We start from the raw sequence: 15,264 nt of genomic DNA on the forward strand, positions 1-15,264 counted from the left end.
TGAGATCTGTGCATGGAGCTTCATCTGGATCTGGAGAGGTCCCCAGGGGCTGACAAATGCCCAGGGAAGGACCACCATAAGCACACAGGGGAAGGAAGAAGTGCAGCTGATGAAGCCATGGCAGATGGGGCTGTGACAGACACCTGGGGGCACGTGTGGACACGTGGGCACAGAGCCCACCTGACCAGGCCGTGTTGGTGACCTTGGCAGAGGCTCCTGGTGCCATTTGGACTGTTCTTATACCAGGTTCACACTGGAGTATCTCTCACCTGGCTGGGGGGTTCCTCTCTGCAGCACCACTGGGAGATACAAACCTGACCTCTCTGATGCCAGGAGTGTTCAGCACCCCTTTGGCTGAAGCTCTGAGCCCTCAGCTTGGTTCTCAGAGCAGACCCTGCTCTCAGCACGAGACCCCACTACACACCTCCCGTGCTCCTTCCCACCCTGAGCAGCTCTGCCACGTGCTGACAGAGGCAACACCAAAGTCCTAAGTCAAGCCTCAAGAACCCAATTGACTTGTTAAGGAATTTCCAGGCATGAAGGAGAGCTGTCAGGGAAGGTTCTGGGAGAAGGGCAGGAGCAGAACAATCCCTATGTGGGGTGGCAGGAGGAGAAGGGGCAGAGTGAGGCCCAAGCCACCTCCCTGTGAAAGCCCATGTGGTGCTGCCCTTGAACTCTGTGGCAGCCAAGGCACCTTTCAAGGCCCAGCAGAGCATCAGAGCAGTGGGATACATTGATCAACAACCCCCAGCACTGCTGTCAGGCTCTTGGTTCACAGGACCTTATGTTTCTTGGGCTACTGAGTAACATGCTCTCCCCCAAAACATTTTCAGTGTGTTCTCATAGATGTGGTGGGAAAGATTTAGTTAAATTTCCTTTTTTTTTTTTTTTTTTCCATATGACTGTAATGGCCAGAACCTGAGTGCAAGAAGTGCCATGTCCAAGAAAAAAAGAAAGTCCATGGAACCCAGAGTAAGAGAACTGGATCCCATTGCTGTTGGCTGTGGCCATCCTTGGGAACCTCTGGGATGGGATGTGTCACTGCAGAGAAGCCAGGCCAGTCGAGGTCTCTCCCCAGAGCACGTCACCTGCAGAAGTCCTTCCAGTGCACAGAAGGAGGCCTGGCCTTTGGGGTGACTTTGGTCGGAGAAATGTCCCTCTTTGGGGAGAGACACATGCTCCTCTAGCAGAGGGTATTCCATGTACTTGGTAGAGGAAAGCTTACGCATCTCATCATTTCTGGGGTTCCTTCGACTTTCCTTGAGCGCTAAAGGAGGAGTTCCTCAGGGGTCGGTATTAGGACTGGCCTATTTAACCCCTTTTTCAGTGACACGAACAGTGGGATCAAGGCGCCTTCAGCACATTTGCTGATGACACTGAGCTGTGTGGTGCAGTCACACGCTGGAGGGAAGGGATGGATCCGGAGGACCTGGACAGGCTGGAGAGCTGGGCCTGTAAGAGCCTCATGAAGTTCGGTAAGTGCAGTGCAAGGTGCTGCACCTGGGTCAGGGCAATCCCAAGCACAAGCACAGGCATGACTGAGGATGGATTGACAGCAACCCTGGGGAGAAGGACTTGGGGCTACTGGTTGATGAGAAACTCAAGATGTCTCAGCAGTTTGTGCTCACAGCCCCAAAAGCCAACTGTGTCCTGGGCCGCATCAAAAGCAGCATGGGCAGGAGGTCAAGGGAGGGGATTCTACCCCTCCACTCTGCTCTTGTGAGACTCCACCTGGAGTGCTGCACCCATATCTGAGACCCCCAGCACAAGAAAGACATGGACCTCCTGGAATGAGTTCAGGGGAAGGACACTGAGTTGGTCACAGGGCTGGAACATCTCTGCTGTGGAGACAGGCTCAGAGAGTTGGGGCTCCTCTGCCTGGAGCAGGGAAGGCTCTGGGGAGACCTTAGACCCCCTCCCATAGCTAAAGAGGGCTTCTAAAAAGGCTATGAAGAGACTGTTTCCAAGGCCATGGAGTAGCAGAAACAGGGAGAACAGCCATAAGATGAAGGAGGTGAGATTTAGATTAGAAATTCTTCCCTGTGAGGGTGGTGAGGCCCTGGCACAGTGTGCTCAGAGAACTGTGACTGTTCCATCCCTGGCATTTTTAAAGGCCAGACTGAATGTGGCACTGAGCAACATGGTCTGGTGGGAGGTGTCCATGTCAATGGCATTCGGGTTGGAATGGGATAATCCTTAAGGTGTCTTCTAACCCAAACCATTCTATGATTCTGTGAGTCTCATCCTTGTGTCAGGCTACCAACAGATGAGCAGGGGGAGACTCTGTGAGCTTCTCTCACTTCCTGTGAGAAGCAGTGGACATATTTCACCCTAAAGTGTCTTGCAGGCAGACACAGCCAAATTCATTGCCTTTCCTACTTGGGGAAAAGGTAGGAATGTTTCCGTGAAGCTGAGTGCCAGGACTTACTCACACTGCCTGAAAACAAATCCTTGCCTAGAAAGAAGACCCTGAGGTCTATTGTGCGTGAAGGGCCAGCACAGTGAGATCAAACAATCCCACCCCTCCAGACATTCCCACTTCCAAGGGCCTCCAGCAAGTCCTTTGTTGTATTTCCCATCTGTTATGGAACGAGTGGGAGCTTCAGGCAAGGCCTGCCTTAGCCTCAGATTTTTGGCAAGGGCTCAAAGTTAAGAAATCATTCTGTCCTGCAAATTCTAAGGATGGCAGATCAGTTCTACTTACAAAATGAATTATTTACTGAACAGACTTGGAGATAACAGACAAATGGTCTTAATCAGACTTACTACACAATATAAAACTAAAAGAATTAGTAATAGATCACGTAAAATGATGTACAATATCAAGATACCTATATTAAAGCTAACAAAGGAAACACTATAGATTAGGAGTTAATGAACTTACCAACAAAATGATTATGGTATACAAAGAAATCCTTCACTCAGCCTCCGGGGAAGTAACTGCAAAGTAGGTGTCCCAAACTTTGGAGAGAAAGCCCCACACATTTCCAGGGAATGTGCAGAAGATTTCTGTTTCGTGAAAGTTTGGTGTAGCTTTTATCATTTGTAAAGTGAATTGTCTGTCAGTCAGAAATCCAGCTAATCATTCCAGATCTCACATCCACAGCAAGATGTTTCTTACCAGCTGGGAATCTTACTCCCATGGTGCCAAAATAACTCACTGCAAGACAGCTTGTCCTTTTTGAGTTATTACACCAGTTAACAAGCAACAGAAATGCTCTTCTGCAGGCAAGATGCCATGGCCTGGGCTCTTCCCAGTGGCCAGGCCCTTGAGAGTGATGAGGCAAGGGGGGTCCTTTCAATATTCCTCACCAGCAACACAGGAGCTCCAAGCCCATGTTGACAAGGGCTCACAGTGGTGCTGAGACTCCTTTCAACAGACAAAACATGAAGGAGAAAAAAAATCTCTGTGTCACAAGGAAGACTGGAGCTCCAGGAGAGAGACACCGAGGCTCCTTCCCAGAGCAAACTCCTGGTGGAAATGGATTTGAAAGCCAGGGAAGAAATCCGTAATGGTGCCCACAGGTGCATCAGGATGTGAATTCCCTATCCCTGCTTTCCAGGGATGAGAGAGTTCTTTTCCAATGCCTCTGAATTAGTTTGGATTCTCTGAGGAACTAGAAATATGGAGGAGAGAAATTAGCAAACAGGCAGGACATGAGGGAAATGAGCCTGTGTTTCTTGTCCACTCTCTGCCTAAAGAAATAAGGCACAAAGAAAACCATTTCCAGGTTCCCCTTTCAGCACAAGATTTAGTTCCTCTGAGATGAAGGTTTCTGTGGAGGAGAGGGGAAGGAACAACAAAGCATCTTAAGAAGATACCCTGCAGGGAAGCAGAGGATTTGAGCATCCTCAAAGCAGAAGGGACCACCTCCCCTTCAAGGAAGCAGTATCAGTGTCCCAGTGACATGGTTTTTTCACAGAAAGGCCAAGGAAGGCAAAAAAGCTCAGGGACCCTGGAATTCATGGGGCAGAAGAACATCCAGCAGCTCTCCCAACAAATTCAGGCTCTGCAACCATTTTTCCAGAAGACATTCAGGAGGGCTCACAGGGACTGGGAGGGCCTAAGGAAAGATACCCTGCCAGGGACTTTGAATCAGAACTTTTGGGCTGACTCAAAGAAATTGACTTAACAGCCTGATTCTATGAAGCAAGCATTCCTTTAGTGCAACACACTGGTCACTCAGGGGATCCTTCCTCCATTTGAGTGTCATTAGTGTTGGGTGAACAAAGTTTTTATCATAAACACTGATTACATGTTCATTAGGTATCACCACTTCCTTTGACTTTATCTGGTATAGTCACACCCCTTACTGGAAGTCCTTATATGGTTCTTTGGGGTCTGTCTCCAACATCCAGTATTCTTTTTAGGTGGCTGTGCCTTGATCCCCGATTTTGAGTAAGCGCAATATTGTTGTTTTGCGTAACTTCTATTTTGTCAGCTTTGCAGAGCTGAGCTGGCATCCTGCTTGCCTTTTGCATGACTTCTCTTTGCCTAAGGCGCATCCTGTATTTGTTTCTCCACAGCCATGCTGTTGTGTTCTACTGTCCTTGATAAGAGTAAGTGTTGTTCTGTTCTACTGTCCTTACCAAGTGAGTCAAATGCTGTTCTGTTCTGCTGTCTGTATCAAGTCCCCCATTTTCCTTGAGACTAAGTTCCTGATGGGAACTGGTCTCTCCATATCTCTGTTTCATTTTATAGCTAAGGCATTACAACAGCTGTGACACTGATTCACGACGCAAACTAAAACACATATAGTCAATTACTATGGTGACCCTTATCAACAGATGTTTTAACCAAGTCCAGCTGGGTAACCATGAAGTAAGTTTGGTCCAGATCTCTTCAAATCCACAGGAGGTATTGCATTGAGCTCTGCATTGTAGTAACTTCTCTAGATTTATTTCCTCTGCATGGAAAAGCTTCCAGCCACCCAGAGAAAGTATCTGTCAATACCAATAGGTATTTGTACCCCCCTTTTCTTGGGAGCTCAGAAAAGTCCGTTTGCCACTGTTGGCCTGGTATATTTCCTTTCCCAGTTGTCCCAATTTGTATTCTATTTGTAGTGCTTGGGTTATTCCTCTGGCCAATTTCACACTGCTGAGTGACTTGTTTGGTAATGGTATACAGATTATGGCCTATTATCCCTTTAGTCAAATCTGTATACAAAGCATCTGCTCCCCAACGAGTTTTGTTACATTCCTATAGGACTACAGTCCACAATATGTGTGAGGGTAGGAGGACAAGACTGTCAGGTTGTCACAAACACTGTTCCTTCCTTCTTTACTTCTAAGTCCTCCACTAACTTTATATCCTCTTTTGAGTACTGGTGTCCTACCTCTGCGCTGGGTTTAACTGACTGGTATCAAAGCTAATGCCTCAGTCTGAGCCCCTTCTGCGGCCTGTTTGGCCTCATGGTCTACCAATGTTTCCTAATTCCTGTTCAGTGTTAGCCTTTTGGTGGCCTCTACAGTGAACGATTGCCACTTGTTCCAGTAAGTTTACAGCTTCCAATAGATGCAGAATTTCTTCAGCATGTTTGATTTTCTGTAAGCAATCCCCTGTCCTTTCAGACAGCACCGTGAGCGTGTACTACCCCAAATGCATACTTGGGGTCAGTCCATATGTTGATTCTTTTTCCTTTTGCCAGCTCTAGGGATTGTATTAAGGCAATTATCTCTGCCTTCTGAGCAGATGTCCCTGCAGGTAATGGTTTTGCTTGGATTACGTTGTTGGCAGTGGTCACTGCATACCTTGCTTTACGAGTCCCTGATTTTAAAAAGCTGCTTTTGTCTGTGAACCAAGAGTCCACAGCACCCTCCAGAAGTTCTTCCTTCAGATCAGGTCTGCTGGAGTTGTGGTTTCCAGGTAGTCGTTGGCCACAGGTTCTAATGTAGCTGTAGCCTCACTGAGAAAAGATGTTGGGTTCACAATATTAGTAGTCACGATATTATCATCTTGTTCTACTAGTGTAGCTTGGTATTTTAGGAATCGAGAGGGGGAAAGCCAGTGGCTCCCTTTCTGCTCCAGCACTCCAGAGACTGTGTGAGAGACTAACAGAGCCATTTTCTGGCCCATAGTGAATTTGCAGACCTCTTGAATGTTAAGAACAACTGCTGTAACAGCCCACAGGCATCCTGGCCAACCCTTGCTTACCTCATCCAATTGTTTGCAGAAGTAAGTGACCACGCTTTGGTATCATCCTAGCTGCTGGGCTAGTACTTCCAGGGCTATGCACTGTCTTCCATGGGAGAACAGCCAGAATGGTTTTGACACATCCGGGAGGCCAAGGGCAGGGGCACTCATGAGTTCTTTCTTGAGTTGTTCCAATGCCCTTTTTGCCTTTCCTGTCAAGTTCAAATGTTTTTAATTATCCTTTACCAGTTTGTTTAATGGTTTTACTAGAAGTCCATAGCTACAGATCCATAATCTGCACCATCCTCTCACGCCTAAAATGGTTCTGAGTTCCTTTACCATTTCGGGCCTTGGGGTCCGGCAAATTGCTTCTTTCTTCTCCCTTACGAGTTCTCGTTGTCCTCACGAAATCTTGAATCTGAGGTAAGTAACCTGGGGCTGGATCACCTGGGCTTTCTGTTGAGACGCTCTGTACCCCTTAAGTCCCAGAAAATTTAGCAGACGCACCATCCATTGCATGCAGTCTTCTTCTATCTCAGTGGCTATGAGAAGATTATCCACATAACTGCAATGGAGTCTCCCTCTCTGTGGGGGTGTCCCATCCCTCGAGGTCCTGAGACAGCTGATTTCTGAAGATGGTTGGGCTATTTTTTAAACCTTGGGTAACACTGGGTTTTTCATCTTGTATCAGGATTCTCCCATTCAAAAGCAAATACCTTCTGACTACCTTTGTCTAGGGCTAGGCAGAAAACAGCATCCTTTAGATCCAGTACAGTAAACCACACCTGGCTGTCTTTTAACTTTGTTAGCAGGGTGTATGGATTTGCTACCACCAGATATAAATCCTCAACAATTTTATTTATTGCTCTCAAATCTTGCACTAATCTATAACTCTTACCGTCTGGTTTCTTCACAGGCCGAATAGAAGTGTTATACTCTGACTCATATTCTATTAAAAATCCAAATTTCAAAAAGCTGTCAATTATTTCTTTTGTCCCTTTCCGATCCTCTAATTTCAAGGGATACTGTTTAATTATAATGGGATTAGTTCCTGGTTTCAATTTTATTTCCACTGGTGCATTTTTGGCTCTGCCTGGAATCCCTAATGCCTGATGCCTTTTCCTGGTCTTAAAATCGAGAGTCATACACGGTTAGAAGGGGAAAAGGGATTTTTCCTTGGTATTTATTTTAAAGATCCTTAGGTGCACTACGTCCAGGTCGAATGCACCTCAATGCACACCACGCAATGCACACCCCCAAAAGATCGGGTAGAACATTACAGGTTTTACTAATTAGCATATCTATCAAAAATTTCCCAGTGAGAGGCTCGAGTGAGCCCCCCTCCTCAAGGAGCCTCCCCCTGGATGGTTCTATCTTAGTTTACAGAATGTGTTCTGGAGAGAACCTTGGGGTCTGGGGCACACTGATCCCTAGCTACAAAGCTTCTAAAATGTTTAGTCTCTCAGCTTGATAGACAAGTCCAAGAATGTAGGCAAAAAGCACTAAGAGTACAGAAGTTGCAAAAAAGGTATAACGGGGTATAAAAGAAAAGGCAAAAAATCTTCATGGCATCAATGGAAGCCCAGGTTGCAGAGTACCCATAGGTTCAATGACTGCATTTACTGCCCGTAAATCACGCAATAATCGCCATTTGCCATTTTTCTTAGGTATACAGAACACAGGGATGTTCCAAGGGCTAGAAGATGGAAAAATATGGCCTAAAGACAATTGTTCTTCTACAAGCTGTTTAAGTTTTCTAGCCGTTCCCTTCTCAGGGGCCATTGGTCGACCCATACAGGGTCCTCAGTTCACCATGTGAGTTTACATATGTCCAATATTTGATTTCGGAATGGCTGATCAATGGCCCCTATGAAAAAGGTTTTTTTGGTGAGGTTGAGTCTATTTGTATGATGGTTCCAAATTGTCCCAGAACATCTCTTCCCCATAATGTACACGGTATAGAGGCAATGAATGGGGCAACTGAAGGGCAGTTTGCCCTTCAGGGCCAAGGACAAGCCGAAGGTGAGCGATTTGTCTAGGGTGCTGCATTCTTCCCACCCCAATTAGGGTTGATGTGGGGCTGATTGTGGGCCAATTATTAGGCCATTCACTGCTTTAAATCATAGAGACATCAGCTCCGGTATCAACAAGCCCTTTAATTTTTTTACCATCTATACTGCATATCAAGGTTGGCTGAACTGTTGCAATGGAGCTTGTCCAGAAAACCTGTGGCTGACCTGTGCTACCAAAGTTACTTGTGCCATGTTTACCCTTACCACTAGGGGTTTTGTTGGAAAAAGGAATAAGCTGTGCAATGTGTTGACCTGCAGGGTGGCACGGGAGTCCATAGCATCATTTGTATTTCACCTTCATAATCTGAATCAGTAACTCCAGGTAGCACAAAAAGCCCCAATTTGGTGCTTTTGTTTTGTTGGAAAAAGGAACAAGTTGTGCAATGTGTTGACCTGCAGGTATAAAGCAGGGTGGCACGGGAGTCCATAGCATAATTTGTATTTCACCTTCATAATCCGAATCAGTAACTCCAGGTAGCACAAAAAGCCCCAGTTTGGTGGCAGAGGAACGCCCTATCAGCAAAGCATGCATATTATTACCAAGGGATCCCCACACTCCAGGAGGAACTAGGTGCAATGAAGATGTCATGAGAGTTACTGACTCTCTGGAGGCCAGGTCCAGCCCTGCACTGCCTGCAGTTGCAGGCAGGAGCTTGCTTGCCAAATATTTTGCCTCGCATTTCTTTGATTCTGCGGGGTGCACGGGCTTGCCCCCTGCCAAAAGTTTCCCAGTTGTATAGCTTTCCCTTTTACAGCGTGCCGTGAACAGCAATCAGTATGCTCCCTCTTCCACACTGGGCACAATCTCTAGGTGGTATTTTTATCCCGTCCCCTTGTCAAGGGCAATCCCTTTTAAAATGATCAGTTGACCCACAGTTAAAACAACCTCCTGCCCATGTGTCCAGAACCCGGAAGTGCACGGCTAAAGCCACGGCCAGAGAGTTAGTATGATGAGTGGCAAAACACACATTTTGGCATGCTCTAACCATATCTGCTATGTCACAAGTGTGCGGGTTACGAACAACAAGCAATGCTTTTCTACAGTCTTCATTCACATTTATGAAAGCAAGCTGCCACAACAGAATAGCTCTGGCCTCATCGTTATCAGCTTGCCAGGAGAGCATGGCTGCAGTCTGTCCAGGAACTGTACAAACGAATCCGCCAGACCCTGTAAAATCTTAGCAAAAGACACGTTAGCATCGATACCCGTCCCCGGGAGTCACAGCAGGGCTTGCAGGGATAGGTTGGTGATGGTACCATATACGTCACGCGTCTGTGCTGTAGGGACTGCATACAGACCCTCTCCGGTCAGCTGCGCGGCAATGATAGGTGGATTTCTGTCTCACAGCCCTTCTGCCTGGGTAGTACACAGCTCAAGGCAGTCGGTGAGCCAGACTGAAAATTGCATCATTGTTAAGATCATTCTCATTATGCTTTTCCAGTCATTAGGAAATGAGGACGTATGTGGTACTTATGGACTCTAGCTAACTTAGGATGTGACAGGAGGATATGCCGCTTTCCTTTATTAGCGTCCTCAGTTCTTTGATTACTTTATAGTCTAGTTCCCTGTAGGCCAGGAGTTGGTTCAGTGCATATATAACCGGACGAGCCATAATGACTGCCAGGTCGCCCTCCTTCATCACAGCTTCCCTACACTTCTGCCAACACTGGGTTACAATGTCATCATTCTGGGCAGGAAGTAAGTCCGATGCTTGCTCACAACCAGGGAGTTGCACGCCGAGGGGGCCAACCGCGTAGGGATTTTTATCGGGGTAAGGCAATTCTGTAGGGGATGGGTTAATCTCGGGGTAGCCTGATGCATCGGATATGGGTTCTGGTGGTGCTGAGGGCTCAGGGGAATCGGCTTCTGAAGCTGCGTAATGGCCAATGTCCACGCAACTTCCCTTAAAGGCCGCCATGATTGTTCCCCATGTAGCGAGGTGCCCACAAGCTTCGGCATCGTTGTTCCTGGCAATATCAAAAAGTCTCTGCCCTACTGCTTTCGAGGCTTCTGATTGAAGGGGCCCACTAAAGGGAAAATCTTTAACGTGATTGGACGCCCAGTCCAGCAGGGTGCTTAATTTCGCATCATCAATATCAGTAGTTTGCAGATGTAGGAGCCACCATAACAGGTCCAAGCTCCTTCTTTGTTCCAGGGATATTCCACCTCCCATACTGCTTCCACTGCTTACTCACCTGATAGGTGAGGTGTGCGCACTTGAATTCCTTGAGTTCCTTCCCCGAACTCTTCCCAGCTGACCAATTCCTAACACAGTGGAAATTGCTACCGGAGTGGTACACACCCTTCACCGCTTTTATCGGTCCCGATCCGAGCCAGCCATTAGTAGCAGGGAGGAACAAAGATGACAGACCCCCTTGTATGTCCCAAGAAGATCCGTTTATTGCCAAAAATCACCCCCTCCTTATACCCTTAATCTCAACCGAAACCAAACCAAAGCCTAACAGAACCTGACAGCAGAAGGGCACCCATTGGCTGGCAGAGCTCCCGTGCTGCTGTCCATGCATCCTATTACCCAATCAGCTTCCCGTTCATATGCTGGCCATGTGTTCCTCCAGCCAATCACAGTCCCTCTGCCAATTGTCACTCAACTGACTCTCTCCTCACTTGCGACTGCCTCTCACCCCTCGCCCAACTCCCAGCCGCCCAGCAGCTGTGCCTTTCTCACAGGGCCTTCTGGTGAGCATAAACCTCAACCACTTTAAGAAATATAACCCCATATTCCACATTCTCTCTTCACAGGAAAGACAGAGGAGGCAAATATCTCCCAGGCCCTGGAATCCAGGCTAGAGAAGGACCTCAAGCAACTGTCCCAACAAATTCAGACTCTGATACAAGCTTTCCAGAATATGCAGGAGTCAACAGAGCGTGACCTTCTGATGATCAGAACAGATCTGGAGAACAAACGAGGTGAGCAGGACCATTCTTAAGCAGGCCTTCATCTCTCTGAAGGGAAACACTGCTGTACAGGCAAACCATCCTGTGAGCTTTTTCTCTCCTCAAAGTGGGTACTGTAAGCAGAATTTCCTTGGGAGCAGCTCTTATGACCCAGGTATGTGGAACACTTTTGATGCTGAGATGGCAACTGAAGGTGCTCAAGGTTCCTCTGCTCTCCCTCATCATTGAAGGGAGTGAAAGGACAGCATCTTCTTGGTCCTTTCTGACAGGAAAGGCCCCATGTCATTAGTGGGACAAGATGTTATTTACGGGAGGCAAAATCATTGCCTCAGTGACACCGGTCTATTTCACAGGAATGACAGAGGAAGGAAATGCCACAATGATCCTGGAATCCACGTGGCAGAAGGATCTTCAGCAGATCTCCCATCAACTGCAAAATCTCCAGCAAATTCTCCATAATATGCAGATGTCCACGCAGCGTGACCTACAGCTCCTCAGAACAGAGCTGGAGAACAAACAAGGTGAGCAGGGTCATTCCCCAGCAGACCTCCATCTCTCTAGGCAAAAGCTGATCTACAGGGAAATCATCCAGTGTCCTCCACAGCTCCTCAGAAAGGATGGAGAGGGACAGACTTTCCTGGATGAGTAGCTTTTCTGTCCCACCCAGAGACACCTGAACAGTGAGGTGGGGACTGCAGGTGGCTCTTCTCTCCCTTGTCTTTGAAGGGAGTGTGTACCATGGGCTCTCCATGACCTGAGATGTGCAAAAGGTGTCCATCTGCACATCCTCCTACACACTCACCTTCCTCACAACAGAGGGGTGTCTCTCACAGCTCATGGATGCTGTTTGGACAGTTTGGAGGAGGACAATCCCAACCTTCCATCCTGCCCATCAGGCCTTTGCCAAGCCCTTTGGAAAACTCACAGGTCCTGTGCTCTTTCCACAGCCCTCCAGCAGTCAATCCATCCAAACCAGTTCTGTTGAGGTGGGAGGGTGTTTGTTGTCCTCTTTCCAGAGCCCACGTGCCCCAGAGCCCTGGGAGTTGGACACTGCAGGGAGGGAAGGACCACAGGAGTGTGAGAGCCCCAGATGAAATGTAAGGCCTCAGGCCTTGGGCAAGCCCTGTTGCCCTTTCCCTGGCTCAGGAGTGCCAAATCAACCTGACAAGTGTCTCCATGGGTAACTGGTGCAGGAAAGTCACCTTTGGTTCCCAGGGGCCCCTTCTCCTTTGTAGTCCATGATCTGGTCATTACTCTGGTATGTCTTTCCCATTTGGGAAGGAAGGAGAAGCCGAGCTCATCTCACAGCAGGTTTTATTCCTCCTTGGACCTCCGAGGGAGAAAACTGGAGCCACGGGCCCCATGCCTGGGAAACAAAATTATTAGACACACTGATTAACTGTTTTCTCTTGGAGGTTCTTAAAAATGTGACTAGAAGTGGCTAAGAGAGAGAGTGTGTGTGTGTGTGTGTGTGTGCCATGGTAGAGTAGGGGAGTGGGGTGGGGCCTCAGTGTCATGTAGAGCAGAGAGTTGGCCATCTCTCTTTGGATCTATGCTTCCAGATTTAGAAGTTGGAAATTACTATGGGCAGTGAGCAGATTTTAGATCAGTCTGGGAGTGTTGCCCCGGGGAAATGTCAGCTGGCACCAGGAGATACTCAGGCAGCAGCTGGGCTGTGCTGGGGAAGGTGCATCCCTACAGCAGATGGGAGCATTGAAGAGTCCTGAAGCTACAGTTCCTCCCAGTGTAGGGCAAACCAGAGAGGTCTTCTCCATGGAAATTCATCTCCCTTGTTCCCTATCCTTTCTTCCCTGCCACCAGCAGGGAGATTAATTTCTTCCTTCTCCTCAAGGATTCCTGCCTGGATTTCAGGGCTGGTTGGAGTTCTTGCTGCCAAAGGATCGAGCACCCCAGTGCCACCGGCTTTGCTCCCTTTGGAGAATGGCCTGGGACTGCTTGAGGTCTTTCCCCAACTTAGACATCAAGTGTGTTACTGGAACCTCATCCTTTTGGCCACAACAGCTTGGGTTGTGTCTGAGCACACGTGGGCCCAGCAAATCTTGATAAATCCCCTCATTGTCTGCTTTTCTCTTTTTCCCACAGAACTTTCCAAAGTAGAGTCCTACAAAGGTAAGCACAGGGGAGATGATGGAGGTGAGACCTCAGAGCCTGAGTACAGCTCTGAAAAACAGAGAGCTCGGAGAGCTGTTTGGAGAAGAACACACTCAGGGAAGGGTGGTTTGATGACTTTTTTCACTGCCATGTGCTGCCCAAGGCCTTGCCTGTGCTTGTCAGGAGCCCTCTCAGCTGTGGGGAGCAGGCACAGCCGGCTTGCAGTGGCCACTGCAGCCCCGGCTCCCACTCCTGCTTTGGCCTCTTGGGGCTCTCAGGAAAAGTCTCTGGACCTGATCTTGCTCCATGGCAGGAGCAGCTCTTTCTCCTTTCAACCTGAGCTGAGCTAGAGGAGCTCAGTTCATGACATTGCACATTGCTCAAGTTCTGGCAGGGGTTCACCCCATCCCCTGATGAGCATGAAAAGCTGAGGCAAGAAACATTCCCTTATCCTTGTGGCACTGCAGATCACTCTTCCACTCTAATCCATGTGCAAGCAATATCCCACACTGGTGCTCTCCTGTTAGTGAGGAGAAACTGCTTAAAGCTGGAAAATCCCCTTCAGACTTTGCCAAGGAGTTAATCCTGACACCCAAACCTCATTCCAGATGCTGTCAAGTCCTGCTCCTTGTCCTCTGGACACCCCCCAGCAATGCAGAGATGGAGGGAGAGGGGGTTTGGCCCCACAGCCTCCTCCCTGGAGCTGCCTGCTGCAGTCCCAGCAGCACTGGAGCAGTGCCTGGCATTTGGTGCCTGCAGGCTGCCACTCTCTCTGGCAGCAGCCCAAGGAAGGGACATGGTGGGAGGGGAGAGGAAGGGACGGGAGGGGAGAGGAGGGAGAAGCTCAATGTGCCCTGAAGCTGCTGAGTGCTCCTGAGTGTGGAAGGGGGAAGGACAAATGAGAGGGGGCTGAGGGCACAGAAGGGAAAGGCTCAGAAAAGCTGAGCTTGTGTTTTCTGCTCCTCATGGCCTGACCTGACCATTGCAGGGGATGTCACCCTGGATGCTGACACGGCTCATCCCAGATTGGAAATCTCTGCAGATGGACAGAAAGTGAAAGATACTGGTGTCATCAGACAAGTTCCCAGCAATGAGAAAAGATTTGATTCCCATCTGTTTGTGCTGGCAAAGGAAGGATACACATCTGGGAAACACTACTGGGAAGTGTCTGTTGGGAGAAGAAGGAGCTGGGCCTTGGGTATTGCCCGGGAATCTGTGACTCGCAAAGGGCCATTGACTCTGTGCCCTCAGAATGGCTTCTGGGCCATAGGGTTGGCAGATGGACGAGACTGTTGGGCCTACACAGATCGTTGGACCCGTCTGAGTGTGAGTGGGCACTTGCACAAGATTGGGATCTTCCTGAACATCCCAGCCAAGAAGCTGAGATTTTACAATGCCCGTACGGGAGCAACTCTCTACACTTTTAACATTGCTGATGGCAGCAGCCAGGAAGGGAAGTTCATTCCCTTCCTCTCCACAGGCCCAGCTACTTCAGAGCATGAACCTGAGCCTCTCTTAATCGTGTAGGAGTTTGATGATGATGATGGATAGGTCACTCTGCATTTCAAATGTCAACAATGTACAGGCCGTGATCAATGTATGCATTGTAATCAGGCTGCTGCCAATTTGTCTCCCGACCTAAGGTAGTGATCTGTTATGGACGTCAGCTCTGAATTTTTTACATTATGTATCAGAATGAATTTTTTTTTTAGGGAAACGTTATGTTGTCAAGAAAAAGAAATGTTCTTTCCTCATATCATGAAATACTTCTTTACCTGGAAGGTCATTTTTTCTGAAAAATTATTCTCCTTTTCCTGCTGGTGTGTGAGTTGTCATTTTCTTGGGGAGGGACAGTCACAGAGCATCTTTCTGGGCATGTGGCAGCCATCCAAAATCAACCAACCACACATGTCCACATGGATGTGGAATATCTCCAAGGGTGGAGACTCCACAGTCTCTCTGGGAACTCTTACCTGGGCTTTGTCACCCTCAAGTAATAAAGTATTTCCTGGTATTCAGAGGGAACCTCC

General features: G+C 48.2%; 1 protein-coding gene across 11 annotated transcripts in view; it reads left to right on the top strand.

Annotated features, from left to right (window-relative positions):
- The window catches only part of LOC116437141 (butyrophilin subfamily 3 member A1-like), a 37,408-nt gene extending 22,351 nt beyond the window's left edge, over window positions 1–15,057 (top strand). For 6 of the 11 annotated variants that reach the window (XM_032094709.1, XM_032094707.1, XM_032094711.1 and 3 more), the window contains 5 exons: window positions 4,528–4,560; window positions 10,967–11,134; window positions 11,476–11,643; window positions 13,226–13,276; window positions 14,223–15,057. In XM_032094709.1, coding sequence (XP_031950600.1) covers window positions 4,528–4,560; window positions 10,967–11,134; window positions 11,476–11,643; window positions 13,226–13,276; window positions 14,223–14,761 — 959 coding nt within the window. In that variant the 3' untranslated portion in view covers window positions 14,762–15,057. The other 5 variants (XM_032094708.1, XM_032094717.1, XM_032094713.1 and 2 more) reach the window with 5 other exon arrangements.
- The last annotated feature ends 207 nt before the right edge of the window (window positions 15,058–15,264 follow it).

This window comes from Corvus moneduloides, chromosome 33 (assembly GCF_009650955.1).
Source record: "Corvus moneduloides isolate bCorMon1 chromosome 33, bCorMon1.pri, whole genome shotgun sequence".
Lineage (NCBI taxonomy): Eukaryota > Metazoa > Chordata > Aves > Passeriformes > Corvidae > Corvus > Corvus moneduloides.